The sequence below is a fragment of the Catharus ustulatus genome, chromosome 7, assembly GCF_009819885.2.
Source record: "Catharus ustulatus isolate bCatUst1 chromosome 7, bCatUst1.pri.v2, whole genome shotgun sequence".
NCBI lineage: Eukaryota > Metazoa > Chordata > Aves > Passeriformes > Turdidae > Catharus > Catharus ustulatus.
In genome coordinates this window covers 12,474,661-12,500,608 of record NC_046227.1, presented here as the reverse complement: position 1 = coordinate 12,500,608, position 25,948 = coordinate 12,474,661, and the positions used below count along the sequence as shown (strand labels likewise).

The following is a 25,948-nucleotide window of genomic DNA, read 5'->3' as shown; positions in this document are numbered from 1 at the left end:
AGTGCCTTTACTGCACTGGTATTTACCTTTCCTTCTCCCGATTTCAGTAATTTGGATGCTTTACTATCCACTCTTCCAGATGTGGGCATAGCGGCTATTTGCATGCCCTGTCCCACTGAGTGTATTAATTTGATGAAACAAGGTATCAAGTATGGTAGGAAGATGACTTCAGCTACTGAGCACAGGATAAAGAACACAATTTTTTTCCCACTATGCTCCCAAGAATAACTGCTTTCACCAAGATGCCTGGAGAATGGAATTCCACTTTTGGACTGGGACATGTGCCACCCTTTTTATTTCTGTAGCAAGATCCCTTATAGTTTTTCTATAATCAATTTCAACACAACATTCTGTTCTAAGGCTATTTGCTCTATTTTGCTTTCAGGATCCACGCCTTCCTTGTTTCTGAAGAAACAAAAAGTGTTATTGAATTGGGCACAAACCCGTTTGTTTTACCGTTCGAGATTAATCCATTCTCAAACTTAAGATTTTTGCCCACCCAATATATTTTTCCTTCTATGACACACATATTTAATCGGGTATTGTCATAACATAACTCATTCACCTGAAAATAAGCCACAAATACCGACTTTTGTTTTCCCCCTACCGACACCAAGCGATTGCATTGTCCACAAGTGGGAAGAGGTGTTCGATTGGCATTTCTCTTCTGGATATTGTGAGCAAATGTCTCTGGCTGCCCTTTCTCGTGTCTTGCCTTGAGATCACAGCATATAATTTTCTTTCCCCATTTACACCTCACATACTGAGTGCCGTTAAATGTTCAGTACTCCTCCTTTTCTTTACGGGTGCAGCTGGCCAGGACACAGCGAGTCGGGGTGCTAATTGGTGGGCATCCCCCACACTCATTGTTACGGCTTTGTGCCGCAGGGTTTGCAGAGTTCCTTGGGTATGCGTTAATCGGCGGAACATGGCTAGGCTCAGGCTCACCAGGATTCCCAGGTGTACCTCTCTGCCTCTGCCTACGCCCACTAGGTTGCTGCTAGCGGCGAGGGAAACCATCTTCTTGGCAGCAGAGGTATTCTTTAGGGGACCAAAGCAAAGGTCGAGCTGCATATCGTCTCTTAAAGACATCCCACCTCGATAATTTTATCGTGTCCGTCCAACAAGGTACTTTATTTGTTCTCTGGCACTCTACTCTTGGCAGGTGAGCAATTACAGACACAATCTTCCCTCTTCCTTGTCCTTGGTTTTTTTTTTTTTTTTCCCACCATTCCACACTTGCTGAGAGCCTGACACAGTGCCCAGAGCTCCGAAGATGATGAGCAGAGTAATAAAAAAGCCCTTTGGAGCACATCCCTGAAGCTCCCTGAGCCCTGATCATCCTTCATGCAATGTTTCTGCAGCCCTGCTGGCCAGGGTAGTGAGCAGGAGGTCCACTTCAGGTGGTCTGAGCTGCTAAAAGCCGTGTCATTAAAAAACCCCAACTTAATAATGACAATTGAATTGAAGGAATATTGTGGAATATTTCCTGCTTGTTTTCAAGAGGGCTTGTAACTTGCTAAAACTTTTTGAAATCCAGCTGCTGTAAATAGCAACTCATGTGCTTTCCCAATCGCTTACCTTTCTTGCTCAATACCGAGTATCTATTTAGGAACTGGTTTTCAAAACATTGTGCACTTTGCACAATTAATTTGGGGAAGTCTGTGGTGTGTACCAATGCTTAAAAAAAGTGCTCTGAAAAGCTGAGGAGATCACATGTGCAAAGTCAACCTATAGAAACAAATAAGCACATTTTCATACGTGCAATCTCTAGCAGGATTGCTTAGAAATCATGAAGTGTTTTAAAACAATGCCATAATATTGTTAAATGCCAAATGTCACATGAAATATAATTCAGAATCACTTCTCTCTCCTTCCCAACCTGCCTGCAAACAAGTGGGATCTGCACAGCTTGGCTGTGGGTGCTGGGAACAGCATCAGCTGTGAGTGGAGCATTATTAACAACTGGAATTATTAACTCTGTTTCAGAAAGCTGTTCTGTGCCTCTACACATGGTCGTTTGGAAGATCTTTTGGAAAATTCATCTTGCACCTGATCCCTCCCTTTTTTAATGAACCACATCATGCTGTCAGACAATGCTGATGGACAGCATAAAGCAAGGAGAAAGGGAAATAGCACCTGAAATGACAGGCAAGGCCAAAACTTTTAGCCACCAGGAAGATTCTGATGGTACCTGGCTCCAATTTGGTCCCCTCCTCTATTGCCAACCTTCATCAGATAATACTGCCTGCAAAATTTTAATACTGCAAAATTGAAATGCCTGCAAAATTTTAAGCCAGGGATTTTTGTGTGGTTGACATTCATTTTCAAGCTTCACAGTGTCTTGTAGGTCCTGTGAAAGAAAGAGAAGAGAGATGTGGGAGTGATTTCATGCTTCCCCTGCCCTGCTGGGGTGATGTTTCTCAGTCTCCACAGGGAGATGTGTGTGAAGCAAAAGGGTAAGAGGAGTTAATTATAATAATTTGGAGGGAGGGGGTTTACATTCTCCATTTCAAAGAGAGGCTCCTGCCTTTCTCAGCAGACACCTGTCCTCCAAACTAAAACAGCAACTTTTCCTTCTTTGTCCATATATAAGCCGCACCTGATTATAAGCCAGTGGTGCTGGCATTGCACAGAAAACTGTGTGTCTGTCATAGCTGACAAAATGAAGGACAAAGGTTAATATGAACATGTTTTATAGCTGCAAGAGCTAATTACTTACTATACAGTGTATATTGTTTGCGTTTAAGAAATCATATGCAAGCATATTCACATCTAATCATAAAGTATTACAACGCTTCTAACAGAACTCATTAAAAATAATCTTGGCTATTCTAGGATACAGTGCAGTATGCTAGTTTTATAACCATTAAGCAATAATGGAGACTTATGTGCTGTCCTTTACAGTTCTGCTAATAGGAATAATATAATACTAATTTATTTGCCTACAAAGGTAATTGTTTTATATAAAAATACAACCCAGATTTTTAATGTTATATGACATCTTCTGTAAAAAGGCCTAATTAAAACAAACAGTGCATTACTTTGACAGCTAAAGCTTTACAAGAAGTTTTGTTTCTTCACAAAATTGAGGATTTTTGCCTAACTCTTGCCCACTCAGAACAACAACGTGGGATCAAACACTTCGGCAAATTCTTTCCCCCTAGAGCAATACCTTCAAAATCTCGAGTCCTGATCATGTAATCAGAATGTATTCTTATAAAGGAAAGTTTTTAGGACTGGAGAAGATGGGTCTAAAAATCCCCAAACTTCTTTTTCTGACAGTTGATTCAAGCACATTAAATCTTTGAGCAGATTGAATCTTTGATCAAACTGGAAGAACAATATTCTGCAGCCAGCCTTGTGTATGTGGATTTGGGTTTCAGCGATTTACCATTGAACCTGAAAAACACTGCTAATACTTTTTAAAGTTTAATTGCACAATCCTTATGCAGAGTAATTTCCCATAGGAATTGTGTTTACGTAAGGATTGAAGGATTTTGTGCACAACTCCTTGCAAACATGATCACCCTTAACCCCTAGAACAGAATCAAAAGAGTTTGTTACCTTTGAGTAACACGTGGTAAATATAATCTTGAATTCAGACTGTACATTAAACTCAATATCCTAAGCAGTGATATTTTGCTGTCTAAAGGATGAAGTAAAAATAACCATTCAGGCCACCTGTTGTTAAGGAAAGACAATTCAGTACTAACATTTTTCTTTCCTGGTTAAAGAAAATCGTGTCTGAGGAATCTGGTCGGCAGGGCTAATTAGACCAATACAGGTTTTGTCAGCTTGGTTTCATCCACTTCCATAAGGAACTGCTTGCTGAATGGGTACTTGAAGCTCCTCTCTGATAGGAAAGCTGTCTAAAAGCTGCATCACAGGATTTATGGAGAAAAAGCAGGTGTTATTTCCCACACTGACACAAGACACTGGTTTTTACAGTTGTGCTCAAATATGTGAGTATGCATGTACATAAATGCTGTAAAATCTACTGAGACATCCTTGAAAGTGTCTGTAAATTGCATTTCTTGAAATTGCTAGATCACATGCCAGTAGCCAAATTAGTTCCACTAAGATAAAGCTTATGTATCCTGTGTTGCTTGATGATCTGCAGGACATTTAAGGTTGGCTTAATGGAACTAATTTTAAGGTTTGCTAGTAATGTCATTCTAATCTAGCGTATGTTGGCTGGAATTCTTCCTGGTTTGTGATTATTTTAAAGTCCCAAATGTAAGGTTAATGGAGTGTTGTCACTGTAATATCAGAGACAGAGGGAGAACAAGGAAACATCAGAAAGGTGATTCTAGAACAAAATTGTTGTAACTCAGCATAATTTCCAGTTTATTCCCATTTATCCAGAGTAAGATTGTTGCTGGAACTAATGAGGTTTGAGAACACTTAGCACTGTCAAATCACAATGGAGTCCAGAGACTTTCAGTAAAACCTTTCTATAACAGAGCTGTGGAAGCTGAAGGCTTGGAATACTGAGGAGAGAAATGATTCACACTGCAGACCACACAACATATTGCTGAATACACAAAAGCTACAGAATTATGGATAGATAGATAGATAGATAGATAGATAGATAGATAGATAGATAGATAGATATGGAGATATATATATTTAATCTTGTAGAATGGATTGGAATGTTTTAAATATTGCTCGCATAAAAACAGAAATCTTTTGGTACTCATAGAAAAAGGTAATACCTATAGAACATTCTATCTCCTCTGACAAGACAACGGGAAACAGAACTGTCAATTCATTGTGTGCTTCCCCCAAGTAAAATTACAGTGATAACCAGAGGAAATTTTAGGAAAATAGCTGAATTATCTACCCCCCTCTTCAGTGGAGTGCAAGCCTACGATTTAAGACACATTAGTGTGCTACAGTTTTGATCCCACTGAGTGATGATTCTGTTTTGGACACACACAGTGAGTTTTCTGCAGCAATGAGAGGAAGAAGAAAATGTAATGGAGGATGATTTTCTCTGAATCTCAATGATGATTTAAAAAACGTTGATTGTGTTGAATTCCATCTAGTTTAGTTAGGTTTTTAGTTTCAGTGTGGGATTTAGCTGTGAAGTGGGAAACCTTAACATGATAAACTGGTTTGTAGAGACACACAAGTGTGTACATTTTGTTGTCTTTTTACAAGCTCTTTGTCCTTGAAAGTAACATGCAGCTCAGGAGGGAATCTGAGTGCAGACAGCTACCAGGATCAACCTCACTGCTATATGATAGTTGTTTAAAACATGTGGTATGCTTCAGTATGCAATCTTTAAACAAAACAGTTCTAGCTTGTGGCTGTTGCTACACAGGCTGTATGCAGATAAGTCACAAATAGCTGAGCATATGTGTGGTGCAAGGTTAAAACAATAACAAGCAGGTTGAATCATTCAAACACTGGAAATCACTTTGACTCCAGGCCAAAAGCTTAGCTGGAGATGATATCAGTATGGGATAAAAAGAGGATAAACTAACAGGCTTAGCAGCCAGCTTGTTGAAGTCAGCATATAGTATCTATACTTCCAGCAGTAGCGCAGATGGTCATATATTTAAGGAAGCACCAGACAGGGAGTCAGGAGATCTGAATTCTATTCCTGGCTCTGCAGCAATGTTCCTATGTCACCTTGGGGAGTCACTTTTTTCCCCTTTTCTCTTAATCTTCTAAGTAGTGGAAATAATATTTGCTTGTCTAACAGGGCAGTTGAGAAGCTAAACTGATGCTGAAAAAAATGCTCTGAAACTTTGAGAAGAATGTATGGAAGACGTGCAAAGTAAACTTGTTTGGAAAAAAAGGACACCACATGGTTTCATGTGGCATGTTTGTGCCACATATTTACGATCTTTCCTCTCCCCAGGAAGTCCCAGGCCTTTCTGCCCACAGTTTTCAAGGAGGGAATAAATGGATTAAGCTGCCCTCCACATTTGCTAGGAAGATAAGCAGCTGCCAGTAAGAATCTGACCAAAGAACAGACTTTATAACTGAGAGACACATTATTTATGCCCAAGAGGGCAATAGGCTTGTTGAAGTTAACTGCTCATCCCAAGATATTTTTTTGCATTGGTGGCAGAATACTGTCTCTAATGGCCTTTATTCAGAATTCAGAAGTGCTGCTTGCAAGCTAAACGCAAGTAGAAAATGAGGTATTGACTTTCATGAACAAATTTTCTGATGAAATCCCCAAAATAAGTCCATTTCTTAAATCAGATAAATGTCCATAATTATTTGTACAGGAATTTCATCTAAAGGCCATTAAAATCAACTAGACTTGAAAAAAAATAGGAATCAAAAACCTAGCAAGCAACTATCATTACTTCTGAATTCTATACTCATTAAGCAAAATTACTCTATCTCTCTATCTATCTATCTATCTATCTATCTATCTATCTATCTATCTACCTATCTATTTATCTCTGTCTATCTATCTTCATAACTATTAATATTTGGCATCATAGGAGCGATGTTTTCACCACAGAATAAACAGCTTCTGCTTTCAACACGAAGGTGGAAGCTTTGGGCCGGAGTTGAATTTTAATGGGTTTGTTGTTGGTGGTTTTTTGGTTTTTTTTTGTTGTTGTTGTTTTGTTGTTGTTGTTTTTGTTTTTGTTTGTTTGTTTGTTTCGGGTTTTTTTGTGGGTTTTTTTGGTTGATTGTTTTGTTTTGTTGATTGTTTTGTTTTGTTCCTAGATTCTGAATCCCTTTCAAGGGACTGAACCCCAGTTGAAAGCCAGGTCTGTTAAAAGGGCACAGACAAGAAGTGTTAAAAACATTAATCTGCCTCATAGCAGGGGTGGAGACAAAGGAAACAAAAGCAAAGTTTATCTGAGCAGATGTCCTAAGCGTTGATATGAACTTCCAAAATTAATTTGTTTTGTTGATTCCTCCCTCACAAATGAACCTGCATCTAATCCTGTAAATTTGACTTCTTTCAGCTCTTCTGGAAGTCACAGTGGGTTGGATATACACATGGAGAGAAATACTCAACATTTTCAAGTCCAGGCTGTTGAGAAGGTTGCAATAGTACAGAAAGGATCTGTTATGATTTATGGAGAAGAGCATATTCTTCTCTTGCCTGCAGCCTGGTTTTGCGAGAACACATTTTTGAGCTAAGCTGTTCCTCTTTTATACTGGGACAGTTCTGCTGCCTGTTTCCTTGATATCAGTCTTCCTAAAAATGTAAGAGGACTTTGTACTTTGATGAGAAGAACCTATAAATACCCCACTGTTACAGCATGGTATCATGTCCACTACATATGTACACAAACTGACTTACTGGAGTCTCTGAACCCCAAATCCATGCAGTTTTCTTCTTCAAAGCATCACAAGATAGCTTTAATCCAAGAGAGAGGATAAGGGAAACAATTTCTTTCTGAAGAACTGTGTATAACTACAGTCTACAAATGTTTACTCTTGCTATGTGAACTAAATGAGAAATTAAATATTTCAGATAGTAACCTGTCCACTTCTTTTTAATCTATAACAAAAACACTCTTTATGACAGTGTAGAGTTATAAGTCTGTGGCCAGAGACTGATCTGGGTCAACTTTAGATGCTTTAGTGCTTTAGATGAGACTGAGATGTCCCAATATTTATCTTTTTCAGGATCATTGGTTGTTCTTTCATGTCCTCTTTTAAGTTAGGTAAGTGATAGAACAGCATTTGAGAGGTCACAGAAGTGCTCCATAAAGGCACAAAAACAAAAAGAAAAAGAGTAAGGATGAAGCTTGCTTTATTACTGCTATCCTGCTCTTCCCTGTCTCTACGATTTTTATAAGCTAATCATCATGATTTGCCATAGATCTTGCAGGTAACACTTTCTCTAAATACTACCAATTTTATCACAAAACATTTTTAAAGATAGAAAGGTGACATGAAGAAAAATGTTCTTAGAAAAAAAGTGTTTTGTAAGAATGTTGCTAATTATGTCTGTGTTTTGAGGTGTGGAGGAGACCCTTAAGAATCAAGAAAAAAGTAGACCCTCCTATTTACAAATGAAGTTAATGATTCATCTAAAACTGTTTTACATGTGAAGTTAATGATTGCTTTCCAGGATAAGTTGTATATTGTAATTGTTTAAATTGTTTTCAGTCCAGATCTATCCTCCTCCTCTAGTTCTGCACTGTCAGTGCTGGGTTCTTTGCACAAAGATGTGGCTTTCTTTTGGGATCATCATTTCTCTGGGGATACTAATTCCTGGAAAATTCAGCTTGAAAGTGCAATATGACAGGTGAGTGTGAACAGGGTTTCATGAAGAATTGTGCATGCAGTGAAAGTCCCAGAAACTCTGTAAGAATAATAATAACAATTATGAGCTGAAAAACTGGACACAGGGTTACTAAGCTGTAAGCTTTGTAGATAGGGAAAGAAAACATGAAGATGGGAAATGAAGAATGAGAGAATCAAATCCTAGCCAAGAAAGACATAACTACAGCTGTAGGAGCCACAGAATGGCCCTCAAATGCATATCAGGATGCTCTGTTTCCATTAGTTGAAATTCATTTGGCTTAGCCTCTTTCATAACGAACTTTGAAACCAGATGCTGTAGAAGTGAAATGTCTTTTCAGAGTATAAAGTAAGGGGTATGACTGAGCAAAATTGTATCTATTAATAAAAGACAGATTAGGTTATGTGAAAAAGATATCAAAGACCTGTTGGAAATCTGTAAGAATTACCAAAAAAAGCTAAGGTAATTATTCTAGAAAATCTTCACTCCAAGGTGTTCAGAGAATGAGATTATCACTTCTTTTAAATTACTGATTAATGTTTTGAAAAGTATGAAGTCTCTAGTTATGCTTTATTTTCCATTCTCAGTTCCACTTCAGAAAATGAGTGATGTAAAATTATTCTGTTTGCCCATCTAAACTATTTTTGTTTCATTCACCTTCCACTTTCAAGGAATTGTGGCAGCTGGGATTTGCAGGGTGGAAATCAGCTTAGTGTGGAGGCCACCTATCCACATATAAGTTTATGCATGAAATTTTCTAAAGTAAATGGAGAAAATAGTCTGGTGCTGAATGTCTCTATATGAATTATACCCCTAGAATATAGTCAGAAAAAGGACAGAAAACCAAGCAGTACCTACAGCAAGTAAGTTCCCTCATAGTGTCCCCATTCAGCAGCTCTCCTGGAAAATCTAGCAGAGCATACAGTCACTACTTCAAATGTATTATTTCCTTGGAAAATAATTAGTATTTAGATTTGTATCAGAGATGCTGTTAGAGCCTGAGTTCAGTGAACAGAATTCAACAGATCCCTGCTAATGTATTTTTCCTTTTTTTGCTTCTAATTATTGTCTGGAATTGAACCTGTTGAGTACTTGCATGGAATTTAAAAACAGGTATTGAATGGTCAGTGGGACTTTGGGTGGGCAGCACCTGCACAAAGACCAAATTATTAGTAAAGCTAATTTTCATTGTCTTCTGCTCTGTTTAACAATGAAATGAAATATCCAATCTATGAACATCCAAGGACACACAGTTTCTGCTGAGAACAGTCCTTTAATTTGTTAAGAAAGCTTAACTGTAGAATTTGAAAAAATGTAATTCTCATGGGGTCTCATGGGCTGACTTTGCACTTCTCCACTGAGAAACTTAGTCCGTAATCATAAACAAATGTATGTTTTCTAATCTTACTTTACTATTAAAAATGGTTTGTCTCCACACTGGCTATTGTGAAAGGTTTATCAGTAAATAAGAGCTGGCCATCTGGCAGCAATCTGACTGTCTGGAATTTCTCTGATTTGGTGTAATTAAGACATAATGTCAATGAGGATAGAAATATATTACAGGATATTGTTTCCCTTCCTCATAGACAAAGAACAAAGCAAGCCTAGGCATTTAGAGAGAATAAACTCTGAACTGCAGCTGAGATGTTTATTCTGCCAGCAAAGATGTTTATCCTGCATCTACAAGTTTATTACAAAGACATCATGACTGTTGTACCAATCTGTACAACATGACTGTTGTACCACTGCTGTGAGCAATACAAATGTAATCATTTTGCCCCACAGATATAGGGCTATTAACATCTCATAAACCAGTAGTAACTGCCTGTTTTAACTATCAAGTTCTCACTCAAGCAAAGGTGATATTTTCAAGAGATATGTAAAACCCACAAATTCCCCAATTTCTCTGGGGATAAAGTGAATGAATAGTGAATTCTATTTGTATGTATATTAAGCTGATAATTGTACATTCCTGCATGGAAGCACAAAAGATGGCAGTTGCAGCTCAGATGATGAGAGCATATTATGTTGATGGCTATAATGACCATGACTTGTTTTTGAAAGAAGAATTTCCCTTACAAAAGCTTTAAAATGTAAAATGTTCGTTTTTTTTAATTTGTTCGGTAAAGAGTCCATTGAAGTCACTAAAAGAGACTGTGAAGAAGTTTTTGGTTGCTAGCAAATAGGAAAGTTTCTATCATTTCCCGTTCTATTCTATTCTCTTCAGTAGTGGATAACTGGTCTCCCCACTTTGAGTAATGTCATCAACATGTAGTCAGCAACATCCACTCCTCACTCTGAAATCCTCTCACTAGAAACATCACACTTGCTGTCAATCCTGGAAAGCTGATCTGAACGAACATTGAAAAAATACAAAAAAAACCAACAAGGGCCTTTTAAACAAAACATACTGATTTGTTTTTTCTGCATTTCCATCCATTTTAATTTGTTCTTTGAAAACTTTAAATATTTTCATCAGATTAAGCCTGTAGTAGATGAAAGTTTCGTGGGATCTCATTAAACATACTAAGACACTAGTTTCTGTGTGTCTTTTCTAGAAATATAAAAATATAGAATCTGTACTAATTTTTTTTTATTATTTCTTGTGAATTGAGTAAGAATATGCAGTTCTGGAGACCACTATTTTGGAATAAATTGGCTATTCTCATGACAAGCAGCTTGTGGACATCTCAAGTTCTTAGCAATGTTCATTTATCATGGCTATCAAAAGTTTCTGCATGCTGAAATAGACCAGCTAAGCACAAAGCTAATCTAGAATAATCTAATAAATCCCAAATGTGAGGGGAAAAAAAGAGGCATCTTATCAAATAAACAGTTTATCATATATTACCAATGCTCTCATTTTGGCCCTGGTCCTACAAAGGCAGAAACACACATCAGGGCTCATGCAAGCAGTTGGCTTCTGTGAAGCTGATATGGTGAATAAAGCACTGCCACTGGCAAGGAAGCAGAGTGGCTAATGTTCTAGCAACAGAAAAGTCACATCACTTAGTCCTATTTGCAGCCAAAACATTCCACAAATTCATAATTCTGAGGTGTTTTTGTTGGAACAGCACTGTTACGTGCTCTGTCTTCCTTCTGCATAACAAAATGTGTCCTTTTGACTTATGAAATCATGGATACTTTAACAGACATTAAAACTGATCATGCTTCTCTACTGAATTTCCAGGGATCGGGTTTTGCATATTGTGCCAGAAACACTTCAGCAAGTCCAGCATCTTCAGCTTCTTTGCAGTACTTTAATGGTAAGTAAAAAATAACCTGCCCAATGAGCATAGTGGGGTCTTGGGCTGTAAAACAGATATGCATGTAGCTTATGATAGGACTGAAGGAAGTAAACTAGAAAAATATTTATTTAATTTTTATTTTATTTTTTTACTGTAGTGTGGAATTTCCATTTTACTACCTGAAGGAATTTATATGACTATGTTAGTTTCTTTGCATGGCTCTGTGAAAGTGCTGCTCTTTATCGGTGGTGCCCAAGTCAATAAAACCACTTAGCCTATGAACAGGTGACTGGAGAGTTACTGGGACAATTTGAAAGAAAACTTCTTTTATTTGTTGATACGCAACTACTCTATCTTTAATATATCTCTTTCTGAAAACAGAGCTTCATTGTGCATTTCTTTCTTCTCTGAACAGCTGGACTTGTGGAAGCCCCTGCTGCCTGAAGATATCACGGCTGGGGAAGACCTGTACGTAAGAGTCCGTGCCCCTCTGGTGCAGCAGGTGAAAGACAGCTTAGATCAGCATGTGATCTCTTACAGGTACAATCTCTAATAACTTCATGGTGAAGGCTGGCTCTGATAATCTTCCTTGCTATCAGAAAAGCACCAAGCCCTATCTGATAAACAGTGGGCTAGTACTGGCAATAGGACCCAACCTTTGTTCCAAGTGCCTTCAACTTACATTGACCAGCCAAACCCAGAGATGCTGTATGAACCCTTAAAAGCCCATTCCCCTGTGCCCTATATATTTACCTTCCACGAACCCTGGACTGTGATTTTGGTGATGGAACCTGAGACAGCCCAAACTGTCTTGTTTCCTGCTGCAGCCTTCTCAGTGGTCACTGAGAGGATGGCACTTGGATATATGACTCAGTTTTTTAGTCTAAACTCAAGAGACCAAACTTGGTGTAACCACTACTTTTTGCTCTTGGAAAGCATGGATATTTGAATGGAGGGTCCTTCCACCTCTGGAGAGCCCAAAGATTTAATTGGTGTCACTGCAAGGAAGCAGTCTCTAGCTCTCCTTTTTCCTTCCCCGTCTCTTGTTACTCCTGTGGTTTGGAGAAGAGACCTTTCAAAGGGAATATTCAGTAACTTTCTTCAAAAGTTTAATTTTTCTATCCCTATCCCCTACACCAGGCTGGTGAGAATTTCCTGGCATCATCCAGCCAGAGACATCCCAGCTTGGGACAAAGATCCCAGAGGCAGGTGGGCACTGTGCACACAACTGGGAGCCACAACCTGCAAATGTCCCACAATGTTTTATCACACCTGTGCAGCCACATCTTCCCTAACTTACTACCAGGAGATCTAATCCAGACAAAAAGTGTTTATAAAGGCAAGTGGGATTAAATAAGATCTATTCCTCACATAGTCCTGTTCCCATTCGGAATTGACTTTTTTTGGGTAACCAGTAGTTAATTTAGTTTAGCTGTTTTTAATATAAATAACCTGTAGTCATTCAGGGCTGCTGACAAATGGCGTATGGACATACTCTGACATTTACCAAAGAGGAGTTTAAGTAGGATTGGTGTCACTTCAAAGCTGTTTTGAGTTAAAGCTGATCTTGACATCCCGCATCTTGCCTGACAAGTTCCTTTAGTAAGTGTGATGCCCTGACAACCAAAGATGAAGAGACATGAGGTTGGAGAGAGTACAAATTATCTTGCATGCGGTTTAGGTATTCGGTACTTAGACAACATTCCAGAAGATATTTAACCTCCTTTTTATGTCAAAATTCTTCATTTTCTAATGGTTTCAACTGGTTCTAGTGGAAATTAAAATACTAAACTGAAATTATGTCTCAGTTTTGCTTTCCCTTGGCCAGAACTGCCTTACATAAGGTTCTAAAGAAAGAGGGGAGTAATTATTAGTCAAGATTAAAATCTGGGGTTTGTATCACAAAAAGGCTGAGATGAGTACAACTATAATAGAGTCAAAGTTCCTGTAACAGATTCAAAGCAGAAACCACCCTTTAGAAGACAGTTGACATGCAGGGAAGGTAACATGACAGTTAGGTATGTAATGATAGAAACATAAATGATAAATTATAATAAGGACATCAATATTCCAACTGTGTCAGACTCTGTAGTTTCAATTCTCCAGAGCACTGCTAAGGTATTTGGTGTGTGTGGTTTCACTTCATGGGAATTTTCACTGCCTGAATTTTAGTTTGAAGTTCAGATGTGAATAAACATCAAAGCACAGAGTGAAAGTCAGCTGTAACTACTGTTAAAAGTTTCTTATGTGCAGTTTCCAGAAATGCTGATAAGTGCCACTGTCAGCAGAAAAGCCTGTTAGCACTTCCAGCACTTGAGATCAACAATATTGGAGCTACCTTTGCAATTGTCTTATCACACGCATTTGCAACGAGCAAAGATTTGCAGCAGTTGTAAGGGGCTGACAGCAGTGATAAAGAACAGCCTCTGATCCAAAGTCCACTGAAGCCAAGGAAAAGTCCCTGGATCATGGAATCATGCTTGTGTTATACAAAATTTATAGTATAAATTTTGAGCTATTTTTGTTGCTAAAAAGCAAAAAGAGCTATTTGAAGGAAACAAGGAGTTTGTTCTGATTTTTGCAAATTGCAATGAGTATTTCTGTGAAATTTGAAAATTGAAAATGTCGCAATAAAATGCAATGAAACCCTAATATTAATTTTTTTTCTTTTACTTCCTTTTCCCAAGGGTGGTATTTTTAGAGTTTTGCTCAAAAATAGAAGCGATGAATAAAAGAAAATCTTGAACTTTTTTCTTAGTAGAAAATTGACAACTTAAAAAATCTGGTAAAAATTATTATTGTTAAAACCCTTTGAAAATCTCAGTACCTTGAAGTTTGTTTTACACAGCTAACCATAATGCTGATGGTGATGATTTTGCCAGGCAAATCACAACAGCAGAGGCTAAATCCTTTCATTTGCTGATGCAAGCAATGTACCCACCATGGCAGTTCTGCAGTAACTATTCAGGATTGTTTTCTCTTCTATCTTCCCTTTTCCCATCCTTCAGAGTCCTAATACCTGATGTGCAGAAACTAGTGGATCAGAGCATGCCAAAGGAGAGGAGCAGTCATAGACAGGTCTCAGGAGGTTATGTCTACACCGAATACCATCCAATGGAAGAGGTAAAGATGAATATAAGTCTGCTTGTGTAGTTTGTTGTTTTCTGTTGTGTAAATGCCACAACAGGCAACTCTGTGTTTGCAGAAGGCTTGGCTGAAGTCAGTGGACCTCTTTCTGACTTTCTTCTTTAAAGAATCAGTCCTTATTCTTTGACTAGAATCCTAGCTGGTTGAATTGAATACAGGTTTGCCATTGATTTTTATTAAATCCTCAGTTCTTCACTGAATAAAATATAAATGCTCTGTGCAAAGCAGCTGCACTGTTTTGCAGATAATATTCTGTGTTTCATTTGGTTGGTTTGCTACCTTCCTAGTCTGTCATTCTTTAATATATATTAATTTAAGTCCCAGCTTGTTTGGTACTGAGCCAAATGTGAAGTGCAATGACTATGGTGGAGTCTGGAATCCCGGTGGGGAAGAAGAGGTGAACAGTGGGAAATCTGTAGAAACCTTGCCTTCATTTATGGGCAAGGTTTTGACACTTTAGGAGAAAACAGTGTCATAGGGTGGGCATGTTAAATGAGATCCAGAAAGGAGTATCCATGTTGCATTGCAGAGATGTTCTCTTTTGAAACCCAGTGAGATACGACCATATCTTTGCATTAAGGCACGTGAAACACTTTCTGTGCCTGTGCCATCGCAGACTGAAATAAACTTTGAGGGAAATGTTGCTTGTCCAAACAAATGGAAATACTTTAATCTGGAAATGGAAGTGGGAAAGAGAAGGAAACTCCCACTTTGGACCAAGAATTCTTTGCAACTATTTCAGATTTATCAATGGATGACTCAGATCCAGAAGAACAACAGTGAGCTGGTGACTCAGCACTTCCTGGGGAAGACATTTGAGAATCGAACAATGTATTACCTACAGGTAAGGGAGGAAATTTCCCTTAATAATAAAACATATCTTAACAAAAAAAGAAAAGCACTTAGGAGAAGACAGGATTCAGATGTTTCCTAAGATAGCATTCATCCCAATTCACTGAAATAACAGGAGATGGTTTTACTCCTCTACAGTACGGTAAGATTTGCCAACTTTCACAGACACTATCATTATGAGCTTGCTATTGCTATTATGTACTGAAAACAACAAATTTAACTAAAGCCTTGTTTAGAAATACAAATCAAGCTGAAATTAGCTTGGCAACAGCTGTGCGTGAGGATAAAGACTTTTGGTTTGTTATTTTTATTACTTTTTACAGCAGATAGCCTTTCCGCTAGCAGTATTTCAAGAGTTTTTTTTTATTGGACACACTAGCAAAAACCAGTCTTAATATTTGGGTTAGTTATTGCCTAATCTGTTCCTATCACTGAGTAGTATTAGATACCCTGCCTTTTTGTTACTCCCTTTCTAACAACAAAAAATTTAAATATCTTCAACTAAGAGCAACCACTCCTGTGAATGATGAATACAAATGAAAAAGAAAAAAAACCCTGCTCTATTAACTGTTCTATTGACACTTCTGCTCAACAGACACTTTAAAACTCATGCCTTGTAATACTATAATGATGGGGTTATTAGGAAAAAGAGCTTGTCATAAAGATGTCTGTAATAATAATAACAATAATAATCTCAGATGGCTCAATGGCACATCTTTTGCTTTCTTGTATTACATTAAGCTATTTTATTGTAATGTAACAGTTTTTAAATTATCACATTTACATTCTCTCAGATCAGCCAACCATCAAATAAACCAAAAAAGATAATTTGGATGGACTGTGGGATTCATGCCAGAGAATGGATCTCTCCAGCCTTCTGTCAGTGGTTTGTAAAAGAAGTGAGTCCTTATTCTTCCATTTAGATAATAAGCAAACCATATCACATTGGACACTTCAGTTATCTTTTCTATTGTGATACCAAATATTATGCTTTTCTGTTAAAACATTATTTGCAAAATTAGTGTATAGTACAGATATCTGTGGAGACCAAAGTCCAAATCATGGTTTGAAATATGGGACAATATTAGTTAGTGCACCAGTTCCTACATCTGAACATTTCAAAGCCTTCCAAAACTTGGTATCAACCTCTCCTTTTCTCACAGTGACTGTTGGATCAAGCCTCTCCGTATCAAAAAGTCACAGTCCTCCTGAAATAAAGAAACCCTAATCTATAATATAGCAATGTTCTACTTGCATAGAAAAAGTACCTGGCACACTGGGGATCAAGTAGATGTTGGATACCATGGTGATATCCAGGAGTGAGTGATCACCTGATGATAGTTCTAAACTCACTCTTTGCGGTGATTAGCACCAAATTCTCTGCTCAGTGCTCTGTGTTTTTTCTTTTCAGATTCTTCAAAATTACAAAACTGACCCAAAGATAAGGAGATTTCTGCAGCACTTGGACCTCTATGTCTTGCCAGTCCTCAATATTGATGGCTACATCTATTCCTGGGAAAAAGTAAGTAGCGAAAATCCAGGAACTAGACTGAAAGTTAGATGTACCCAGTATGTTTTGTTACTTTTAGATAGGGTCACAGCAATTACAAGTAAACAGAAAACAGTGATACTCACATAAATCCTCTCATGGCAGAGATATTTTATTTCTTCTGGCAATATCAGTGATCACTAGAGATTGCAGAGCTAAATATTCCTATCAAATGTCATGAGATTTGGGAAGACAAAACCATAAGACCAATTGGTTTTGGGTTTCTGGGGATGGGCTTCTTTCTGATAACAGCTCAAGCCTGGTAAATGGACTTCAGAATGTCTGGAAGAGTCATTCATTCTTCATAAAACATGTCAAGTAGCAGATGGGTACTAGTACGTTTGCATGGGACAGGAGAAGAATTGGCCAAACATCAGGATATTTAGATATTAAATAGGTGTGCCTTCCCAAATAATCTTCCTTTTCTCATATGGAGAATAATGCAAAATGTTGGTCTTCAGCCACTCTCACCACGCTTCCAGGCTCCTGTGCCCAGTTGAAGCATCATTTAATGCAGGACCTTTGGATGGCCCATGGCTACCACCATGTGGATCGGGCTGTCTCCCAGCTTGCTCCCTGGCAGGTGTGGGGCATACCAAACACTGCACTTGGATGCACAGGTAATTCAGCTAGGAGCTCATACAGGCAGTGCAGTGAGGTCTGCACAGAACCAAGTATAGGCATGAGTATAGCAGGGAACCAATGAGCAGTAGCAAGATTAGCTGACAAAAAAGAATTAATCTTCCTGAATCTGGAACACACTATCATCTCTTACCCCTCACAATACCAAGTCTTGCTTAGGAGTGCCACACTGCAAAGAAGCAATTAAGTACCACAGAAAAACCATACTTTTTGAAAAAAAAAAAAAAAAGGTCAGGAGGCTTCTTTCAGGGTGCATGCAGGTTTGTGGCAGATGACAGCCTGGCTGTAATAGATGAATTGTTCTGTCACTGAGCTTTATCACCCTTGCACGCAGAGTTGTACTCTTACAATACCAGGGTTACTTAGAATGCAGAGGTCAAAAATAAAGGACTATTTACATCATATGATCACTGGGACATATGGATCATTGGGTTTTTATTATGTAACAGAAATTATTTTTCTTCAGGAACGTTTGTGGAGGAAAAGCCGTTCCCCATATGAGAATGGCACCTGCTATGGCGTAGATCTGAACCGAAACTTCAATTCATCCTGGGGCAGTAAGTTTGATTATAAACACAAATGTAAAGCAAAAGTAATTAGTTTCTGAAATAAAATGTAGTCCTATAAGAAAGGAATATTAATCTTGTCATCAAGGCATATGACAAGAAATTAAAAAAAAAAATTAAATCCTGGTTTGTCAAAATATTAACTCGTTGACTTTCGACCAGCATTTATTTTTGTAAGCAGAAAATTGTTCTTATGTAACCATACCTCTAACCCACTGCAGGAGTAAGCATCATCTCTAGGCAGGAATGTTAGGAGTTAGTCAGTTAACAGCCAGTATTTACATTTGCCATGAATTTCAAGGAGCTTCCAAAGCTTCCCTGGCATGTGCTGCACTGTGGTGGTGTCAAAGTGTTTTTGTTACATCCATCCTGTAACTGTGCAATAAATATTTCAGTCTTGTAGCAAATTTTAGTTGCTACCTGCTGAGTGTAATGCTAAAGTCCCACTGAGCTGTCTAGTCCCCTGCCCACGTAAACACATGCCTTAACACTCCAAGGTAAATTTCCTGGTTCCCTTGGAACTGGTGTTCTATATTTCTCCATTGATTCAGCATTTGTATTCCTCCCCAGGTGTTGGTGTATCTTTTAACTGCAGCAGTGATCTCTTCTGTGGATCTGGACCAGAATCAGAGCCTGAGACAAGAGCTGTGGCCCAGTTTATCAAAAGCAAGAAGAGTGACATTTTGTGCTATTTAACAATTCACTCCTATGGACAGCTCATCCTCACCCCATATGGTTCCACAACTAAACCTCCAAGTAACAATGAAGAACTGGTAGGACAAAACATTCATCTTCTGCCTTTGTAGAGAGCAAGTACAGGCAGTAGCATGAGGTGCAATTACTTGCACTCTTGCCTTTCCTTCAGAGGAGCTGGGCTTGTTCAGGGACTATACAGATGTGGCTATAATGATTGTGTCTAGAAAGGGTATTCCAAACATGCTCTCAAAACTGGGCGCAAAGTAAGTACCTATTTCTTGGTTACTGCTTCCCTCAGTTTCTGAGCATTCTGATATAATGTATTTATGAAGATTCCAGTAGCTGAAGCACTAGTCAAGAGCATGAGGGATTTAGGTTTGGACTTCACACGAGTCATTGGAGATGTCATTTATTTTGTCTATGGATCAGTTTAAAAGGATGGTGGGATACAGAGTCTATGGCAATAAAACAAGTAAGAGGTCAATCACTGCTGTAGTCAGTACCAGTGTGTTATACAGCATAGACTCTAAATTCTCCAAAATTTAAGGCTCTAGCTTTACAGTAAAGAAAATAGCATCTCTGCCTAGTAGCAGAGTAATCTGTAAAATTTTAACACAATTTACCTTACAAAGCATCAAGAACAATTTGTCCAAATGTTTCTAATGGGTTCCTCTAGAGACCTGAAGTAATACCGAAAATTAAAGCTGATCATATGTAAATGTAAAGCGGAAAGAAACAAAAATTTTGATCCAGTCAAAATAATTGCCAAAGGTACTGCTACTGATGCCAATGCTGTTCCTATTTTGAATTTCCAGATGCAAGTTGCAAAAGAAGCAGCTGCTGCATTGACAGGAAAGTATGGGACCAGCTACAAAGTAGGATCAACTGCTTTAATTTTATGTAAGCTTTTTTGTTTCCCTTTGATTGCTCTGTGTTTCAGAGAATTGTTGTGTCACATGCATCAACAAGTACTGTTTTGCTGAGTTTCTACTTAGAGTAATATTTAAAGGGCTGTTTTGGTGCAACATGTAAGCAGCAGTCATTCAAATACAAGATAACTCTGTAAGTTATAAAGCTGACTGCAGGAACGAACAACGCATTGATCAGAAACTAGTTACTACATGGATTCCTCACAGATCCATCACAGGGGACAGAAGGAGGTTGGTGATAGATCATCCTGACCCTGCTGAAGTCAGCAGCAAAACTCCTATTTGTCTTCACTGGAATCAAGCAAAAATTAAAATCCCAATCAGGTCTACAGTAACTCCATCAGACATTATCACATGGCAGTTGCTTGCAATTCTGTGAAATACATTGGTTTCAGCCCTGTTCCTAACAGACTGGATGGCCACATCACGAACACATCATAGCTAATATGAGTTGACAGCCTTTACAAAGAGGATTGAGGGCCCTAGAGACTGCCTAGTAAACCCAATATTTTCCCAGTAAGCAATAAGTCACGCTAGTCATTGAGAACAGTAAGTAGTTGGCTCCAGAATCCATGTGGTTTGCATATTCCAGTGGCTGTCTCCGCCAGTCCCCAAGTGCCAGTCCCTGAGTCACAGACTGCATGAGCAGCGCAGTGCAAGTGTAATGCAACTTGCCTGTGCCTAGGGTTAGTACTTATACTGAATAGGTACGAAAAACAATCCACAAGGAAGATTAACAGAGATAATAACAGGGAGAAGCAAAAATTTTTTCAGATGTGACCAAAATTATGCTTAAAAAAAAATTTCTAGTCAGTATCCATGCAGGAAATTAAGTACAAGAACAGATAAATGTCCAATCGATCTTGTACCCCCCGCTAGTCACAGCAAAATGCTAAAAACACAGAATCCCTGAAAGCCATCTCCTATTATTGTACAATACCACTTAGGAAACCCCATGGAAGACTTTTAGCATAGCTAAGAATCACAGCACCTAGAAACTGTTCTCTGTGTCACAGTGATACATGATTACTGCTTCGTTCAGGGATTCTGGTATAAACTTGTATTGGCTATAACAAGAAATATTTTCAAAGAACCATGCTTAATACAAATATCTCCTCTCTACTTTTAAATTCACAGACAGTAACTCAGGCTCCTCACGGGACTGGGCTCACACGATTGGCATTCCGCTCTCCTTCACATTTGAACTGCGAGACACGGGTACTTACGGATTTGTTCTCCCCGCTGACCAAATCCAGCCCACGTGTGAGGAGACTATGTTGGCTGTGACAACTATCATAGACTATGTTGATAAGAAGCACTTCCCAAATGGAGCTGTGGTGCTGACCTCCAGCAGCTTGGGCCTGAGCCTTTGCCTGAGTATTGTACTTACATGGACTGGTTCTTAAAAACTGCTTAGAGAACCAGCAAGGGACTCACATGCAAAATACAATGTCCCCTCAAAAATTAAAAGTTACATCAGCAAAGGAACTTAAGCATTTCAATAAAGGCTCATCCCATAAAATAAAAGGACCGGTGGTTTGATAGCTATGTTTTTGGGAAGAAGGAAAAGATAAAGAGCTGTGGCCATTTCCCAAGCTTCACTTGCTGGCTCTGCTTATTCTTTGAGTGACCTTAAAACATTAATTCATGACAAGTACTCATGGGGACAGAGCACTCCCTGGTTCTTTGGAGCATATTCACAGGGGCTCATCTGGGTCTGTGCAGCCCTTCTGTCAGCCACAGCTCTGATCTGTCACAATCTTCTTTACTGCTTGAACCTCCTGACTTCTTTATGTTGCTAGCCTTAGTAGGATGTCTGTGAGACTTCAAAGTCCTCAAATCCCACTACAGAAAATTGGATGGCTTCCTTGTCCTCCACTTTCCTTCCCTAAACTGCCACATTGGGATCTGCTAGAAAATACAGGGCCTCAAAATCTGGTGAGAGGTCATGATCAGGAAACCATCTACAACAGTCTGAAAGCTGAAGAGTTGGATTGGTGCAAGCATGTAGGGACAGAGAAGAGGTGTGGCCCTGTCACTTAGATGAAGTCAGACGAAGATAGGTGCCCAAATCCTCCACAAATTTGAAAGAGAAAGGGAAAAGAAAGATAAGGATGGGGTGCTATTCCCACAGAGTAGATCAGAGAATTATTTTTTGCATTTTCCACTTCCAAAATTGAGTGGTGGTGACAATTACCCTTCTTAATTTAGACTCCTAATGGATTTCATTAAAGATTGTACAGAAAGTCTATTTACAAAGAGGTTTCTTTGGGGCTGACTGTGTAGAAGGGGGCCCCGTTGTCTGCTCTCCATCATTTGGGAGAGCCTGCAACCTTCAGGGATTTGCCTGGGATCCTCACGCAAAACTGTAAGCTCAGTGGAGTGCCAGAGGAAAGGAAATATTTCAGCCTATTGAGAAGGGACTCTCCAATCAAGCCACTCAAACAGGAATGACAAGGTAAGAGTTTCTGTGTTGTTACAGCCAACACCAGAGGGTGCAGGGCATTCACTGAAATCGGGAAGGCCTATTTTAACCTGTACTCTGCTTTTGAATCCAGGAGTCCAACATCCCAGAAATATGTCCACCAGGCTACTACAGATAATAGATAGGGGATTTTGTTGTGAGAGAGAATGAAGAATTCAGGGAACAGGGAAAAAACAAATTAAACGTCTGATTTTCTTAGCAAGTGACAAGATTGTGCTTGAAAATTGAAAGTAACCAGACATTTTTCAACAAAATATTTCCAGCTTTGGGGAAGAGAATGTGGTCCAATTCTCTTCCGATGTTGCCAAGAGAAGGATGTGTATCACTTCACCATGGTACCATTAAAAAAAAAAAAAATTACAATCTTGTAGTAATTTCTCCAAAGTACATCCTGATGTTATTTTGTCTGTACTATTACAGACAAATTATTATTAGTTGACAAATCTTAGCTCCTGTGTTCATTGTCTACAGATTATGACCAATTGGTGTAACTAAATCTGCCTAACTCCTGCAGGTTCCCCAGAGCATTGTCTTTCCAGACCAACCACTCATTTACAGTAAGACCCGTCTGTTGCTGGGCGCTGGAGCAGGTGTCAGTAATTAGCACCTCTCCCCACAGAAGCTGCATTTCCTAAACTTCTGTTTAGTTTAGGATGTGACTTGTAAGTGTTTATATTTGTATTTGTATATTCTGTCGTTGGAGCTGTAAGAAACCAGAGAAGTCCATCTGGCCCACGACTGTGAGCTGTCTTTAAGCAAGTGAGGTTTGACCACAAGTGTTCAGCAGCCATGTGCTAGCGAGCTGCAGTGAAGCTCCCCAGTGCCACCAGCAGCAGATGGCAGTGCCCTCTGGGAAACGATGTCCACATGCTGACCTTGCCAAAGCCAACCCAAGCCTGGGTTGCCACCAAATGCTTTCCAAACCTAACCCATGACTACACTGGCAGCAGAGTGCTGCCAGTCAGAGCTTCTTTTCTGGATTCAGAGACAATGCACAGCTTCTATGCCTAGAGCCAGAGAGGAAGTGAGCTGGTGTTGCTGATTGTGGGTATCTTTTGATAGAAATGTTTATCACTAAAAAAGTACAGCCAGGTGTGTCCTAAAGGTAATTAGCACGCTTCTTTGGAATGGCTCAGTCCCTCACTAGCTCTTCTTGTTGTAATAACATCCATCAGGCATGGGAAGTTATCCCTGAACATGGCACTGAGGCAAGAGGATATGGGGGGATTTTACCTCCAGCATTGCCAGCATTCAAGTCATAGAAGTGGAGAGTAAGCCTTAGCCAGGAAAAAAAAATGGCAATAATCATTACCTAAAAGAATGCTGATTATGCCTGGGTGTACAGTATCCTTGGATCTGTTAGCAATGGCTTGCCCCCTTTGCACAGGGAAACCACAAATAAACATAGTGTGGAAGCAGCACCTTGCCCCAATTGCCACTGCAGAACAGATATCCTGCAAAGAGTGCTTACAGCCCCTCTTAGGAACAATCATTGTACAAGCAAGGCACAATCACTAAAAGGCCAAGGCTGCAGCAAACATGTTTAAAATTTTACGTGGGCTCTATATTTCACAAACCTTCCCAGTTTGCTGACTTCTCTGTGTATCTGTTGAGCTCGTACAAGATGACATGTATGGCTGACAAAAATCCCTGCAGAGATGGTGTATTTTACCAACCGTGTTTTGCAAAGGAAAATTTTAAAGAAAAATGTGGTATGGATGTCTCTGCTGAAACTCCCCTTACTTCATGAATCCTGGCTTTCTCTTTCCTGCATTCCTTTGTTGCGTTTTCTGGCCCTTGACAGTTTTGCTTTATGATGAAATATAGAAAGAGATGCATTCTGGTCTCTTGTATATTAGCAGAAGCACTATTAGCATTACCCTACTGAGACTATAGTGGGACTTTAGATTCACTCACGTAAAAACATGCAAAGCAAAAAGTTGCCATGAAAAACTAGAAAATTTGTCTATTCATTGTCATTTCTCCCCAGTGATTTTACCAGATCCATGCTCCTTTCCTTTCTTTCTCACAGTTCAACACCTGTATTGTGCCTGCTTTATTATATAATCAGTACTGTGAAGGTTTAATTTCTTATGGTCATTCAGGTTATTGAAAAAAACAAGGGCATCCCAGTTATGATTAACAGTATTCTATATTATTCTTGTTAACATTTCGTCTGTAGCACAAAATAAAGATTGACAAAAGGACCGTCAGTTATCTCATTCCATTTCACACAAGGAGCTCCTCTCTCTGCTAATTTTTCCTCCATGTTATGTTCATTTGATACAGTCCTCAGGCTCTAACAAGTTAGCAACACTGCCCTCATTAAGGCAAGTGAACATATCACAAGGGAACTATATTATTAAATGAATGTGTGTAGCCTCATTTCTTAGAACATCACATGATTGAAAAGCAAAAACCTACAGTTTTGAGAGGACGGTAGAAAGCACCTCTGGCAGATCACCTTCTGGGGAAGCATTTGCAATTCAAGTTGTTACATCCTGATAAGCTGCTTATGTTCCAAATATCATTCTTTCATGCAGATTTTATTCCAAGTAATAAAGTCTCAGACTTAAATATCTTACACTGCATATGAAAATTGGGAGGAGTCTTAACCAGAACAAACCTGCTCAGAAACACAGAATGTTCTCAGCATGTTCCAGACAATTTCCCAAATATAATATGTGAGCCTACTTCAGACAGAAAGGTCAGGCTCTGATTGAAAAAGAAAGTATCCTGAGCTGGTTTTGGGCTTCCTTTAGCCAACAAGCTGCAGGTACATGTGGTCCTGATAAGCTTCATCTCATTGACCAGGTCTTCTTTTGGCTTCATCTAGAGCTGGGTTTCCTTGATGGGAATGTCTAGGATGTCCAGTTGTATCATACACAAAAATAACAGCAGAACCCATTGCTTTATTGAGACATTCTGTTCTAACAATTTCTTTCCTCATAAATGGCTGGCCAAGGCTGCTTTGTTTTCAATACCACTAAGTTGAGAGGGGACAAATAATAAGACAAAATTATCAGGGGTTATGGTTGGGCATAAGGATTAGTAAACGCGGGTAATCTTAATTAAGATCTTGTCTAGAATGCATTTTATATTCCTTGTATCTGTCTTCCAACAAATCTGTATGATCCCTGTTGGTATAAAATATAAAGAAATAATTTGATAACAACCTGTCATCACTTGCTCCTGCCTGCCAAATCAAATGGGGTCTGTTTATGTGCATGGTAGGCATTCATAAAACCCACTTCTTTTCTGCAAGCTGGAAAACAACATGAATGCACTATTCAGAAGTGGCAAGCGGAAAGAGTAAGTGCAATGTCATCATTACACCTTTTCATTCACCTCAGTACTCTGACCTAAGGCACATCCCATGACAGCTGCACTGTGTTCTGTGGGAATGCCTCAAATGAAGGCAATGTAATTTAGGGAGAGGTGGTTAAGATTGTATAGTATCAAGTGCAATGGAAAATCCCTAGAGGAGGGAAAGCATTTCTGAAAATGTTGGATATTTATTGTGCTGAAAAAGATGTAAGTACCCTGTCTTTAGCAGTGAGAATGAGGAAATGGATGTGTCACAGATGGACTAATC

The 25,948-nt window shown here is 38.9% G+C and overlaps 1 protein-coding gene across 1 annotated transcript; it reads left to right on the top strand.

Moving 5' to 3' along the window:
* Window positions 1–8,162: 8,162 nt before the first annotated feature.
* CPO (carboxypeptidase O) lies at window positions 8,163–21,322 on the top strand. The gene is made up of 11 exons (XM_033065068.1): window positions 8,163–8,242; window positions 11,430–11,505; window positions 11,903–12,027; window positions 14,496–14,610; window positions 15,377–15,478; window positions 16,281–16,385; window positions 16,898–17,008; window positions 18,144–18,234; window positions 18,814–19,016; window positions 19,755–19,839; window positions 21,006–21,322. The coding sequence occupies exons 1-11, from the start codon at window positions 8,163–8,165 to the stop codon at window positions 21,272–21,274; spliced, it is 1,362 nt and encodes a 453-aa protein (XP_032920959.1). The 3' UTR covers window positions 21,275–21,322.
* The last annotated feature ends 4,626 nt before the right edge of the window (window positions 21,323–25,948 follow it).

Coding starts and splice junctions, on each gene's coding strand:
- CPO (XM_033065068.1), top strand. CDS start 8,163: ATGTGGCTTTCTTTTGGGATCATCATTTCTCTGGGGATACTAATTCCT. Junction 12,028..14,495: donor CAGCATGTGATCTCTTACAG/GTACAATCTCTA, acceptor CCCATCCTTCAG/AGTCCTAATACCTGATGTGC. Junction 18,235..18,813: donor CTTCAATTCATCCTGGGGCA/GTAAGTTTGATT, acceptor ATTCCTCCCCAG/GTGTTGGTGTATCTTTTAAC.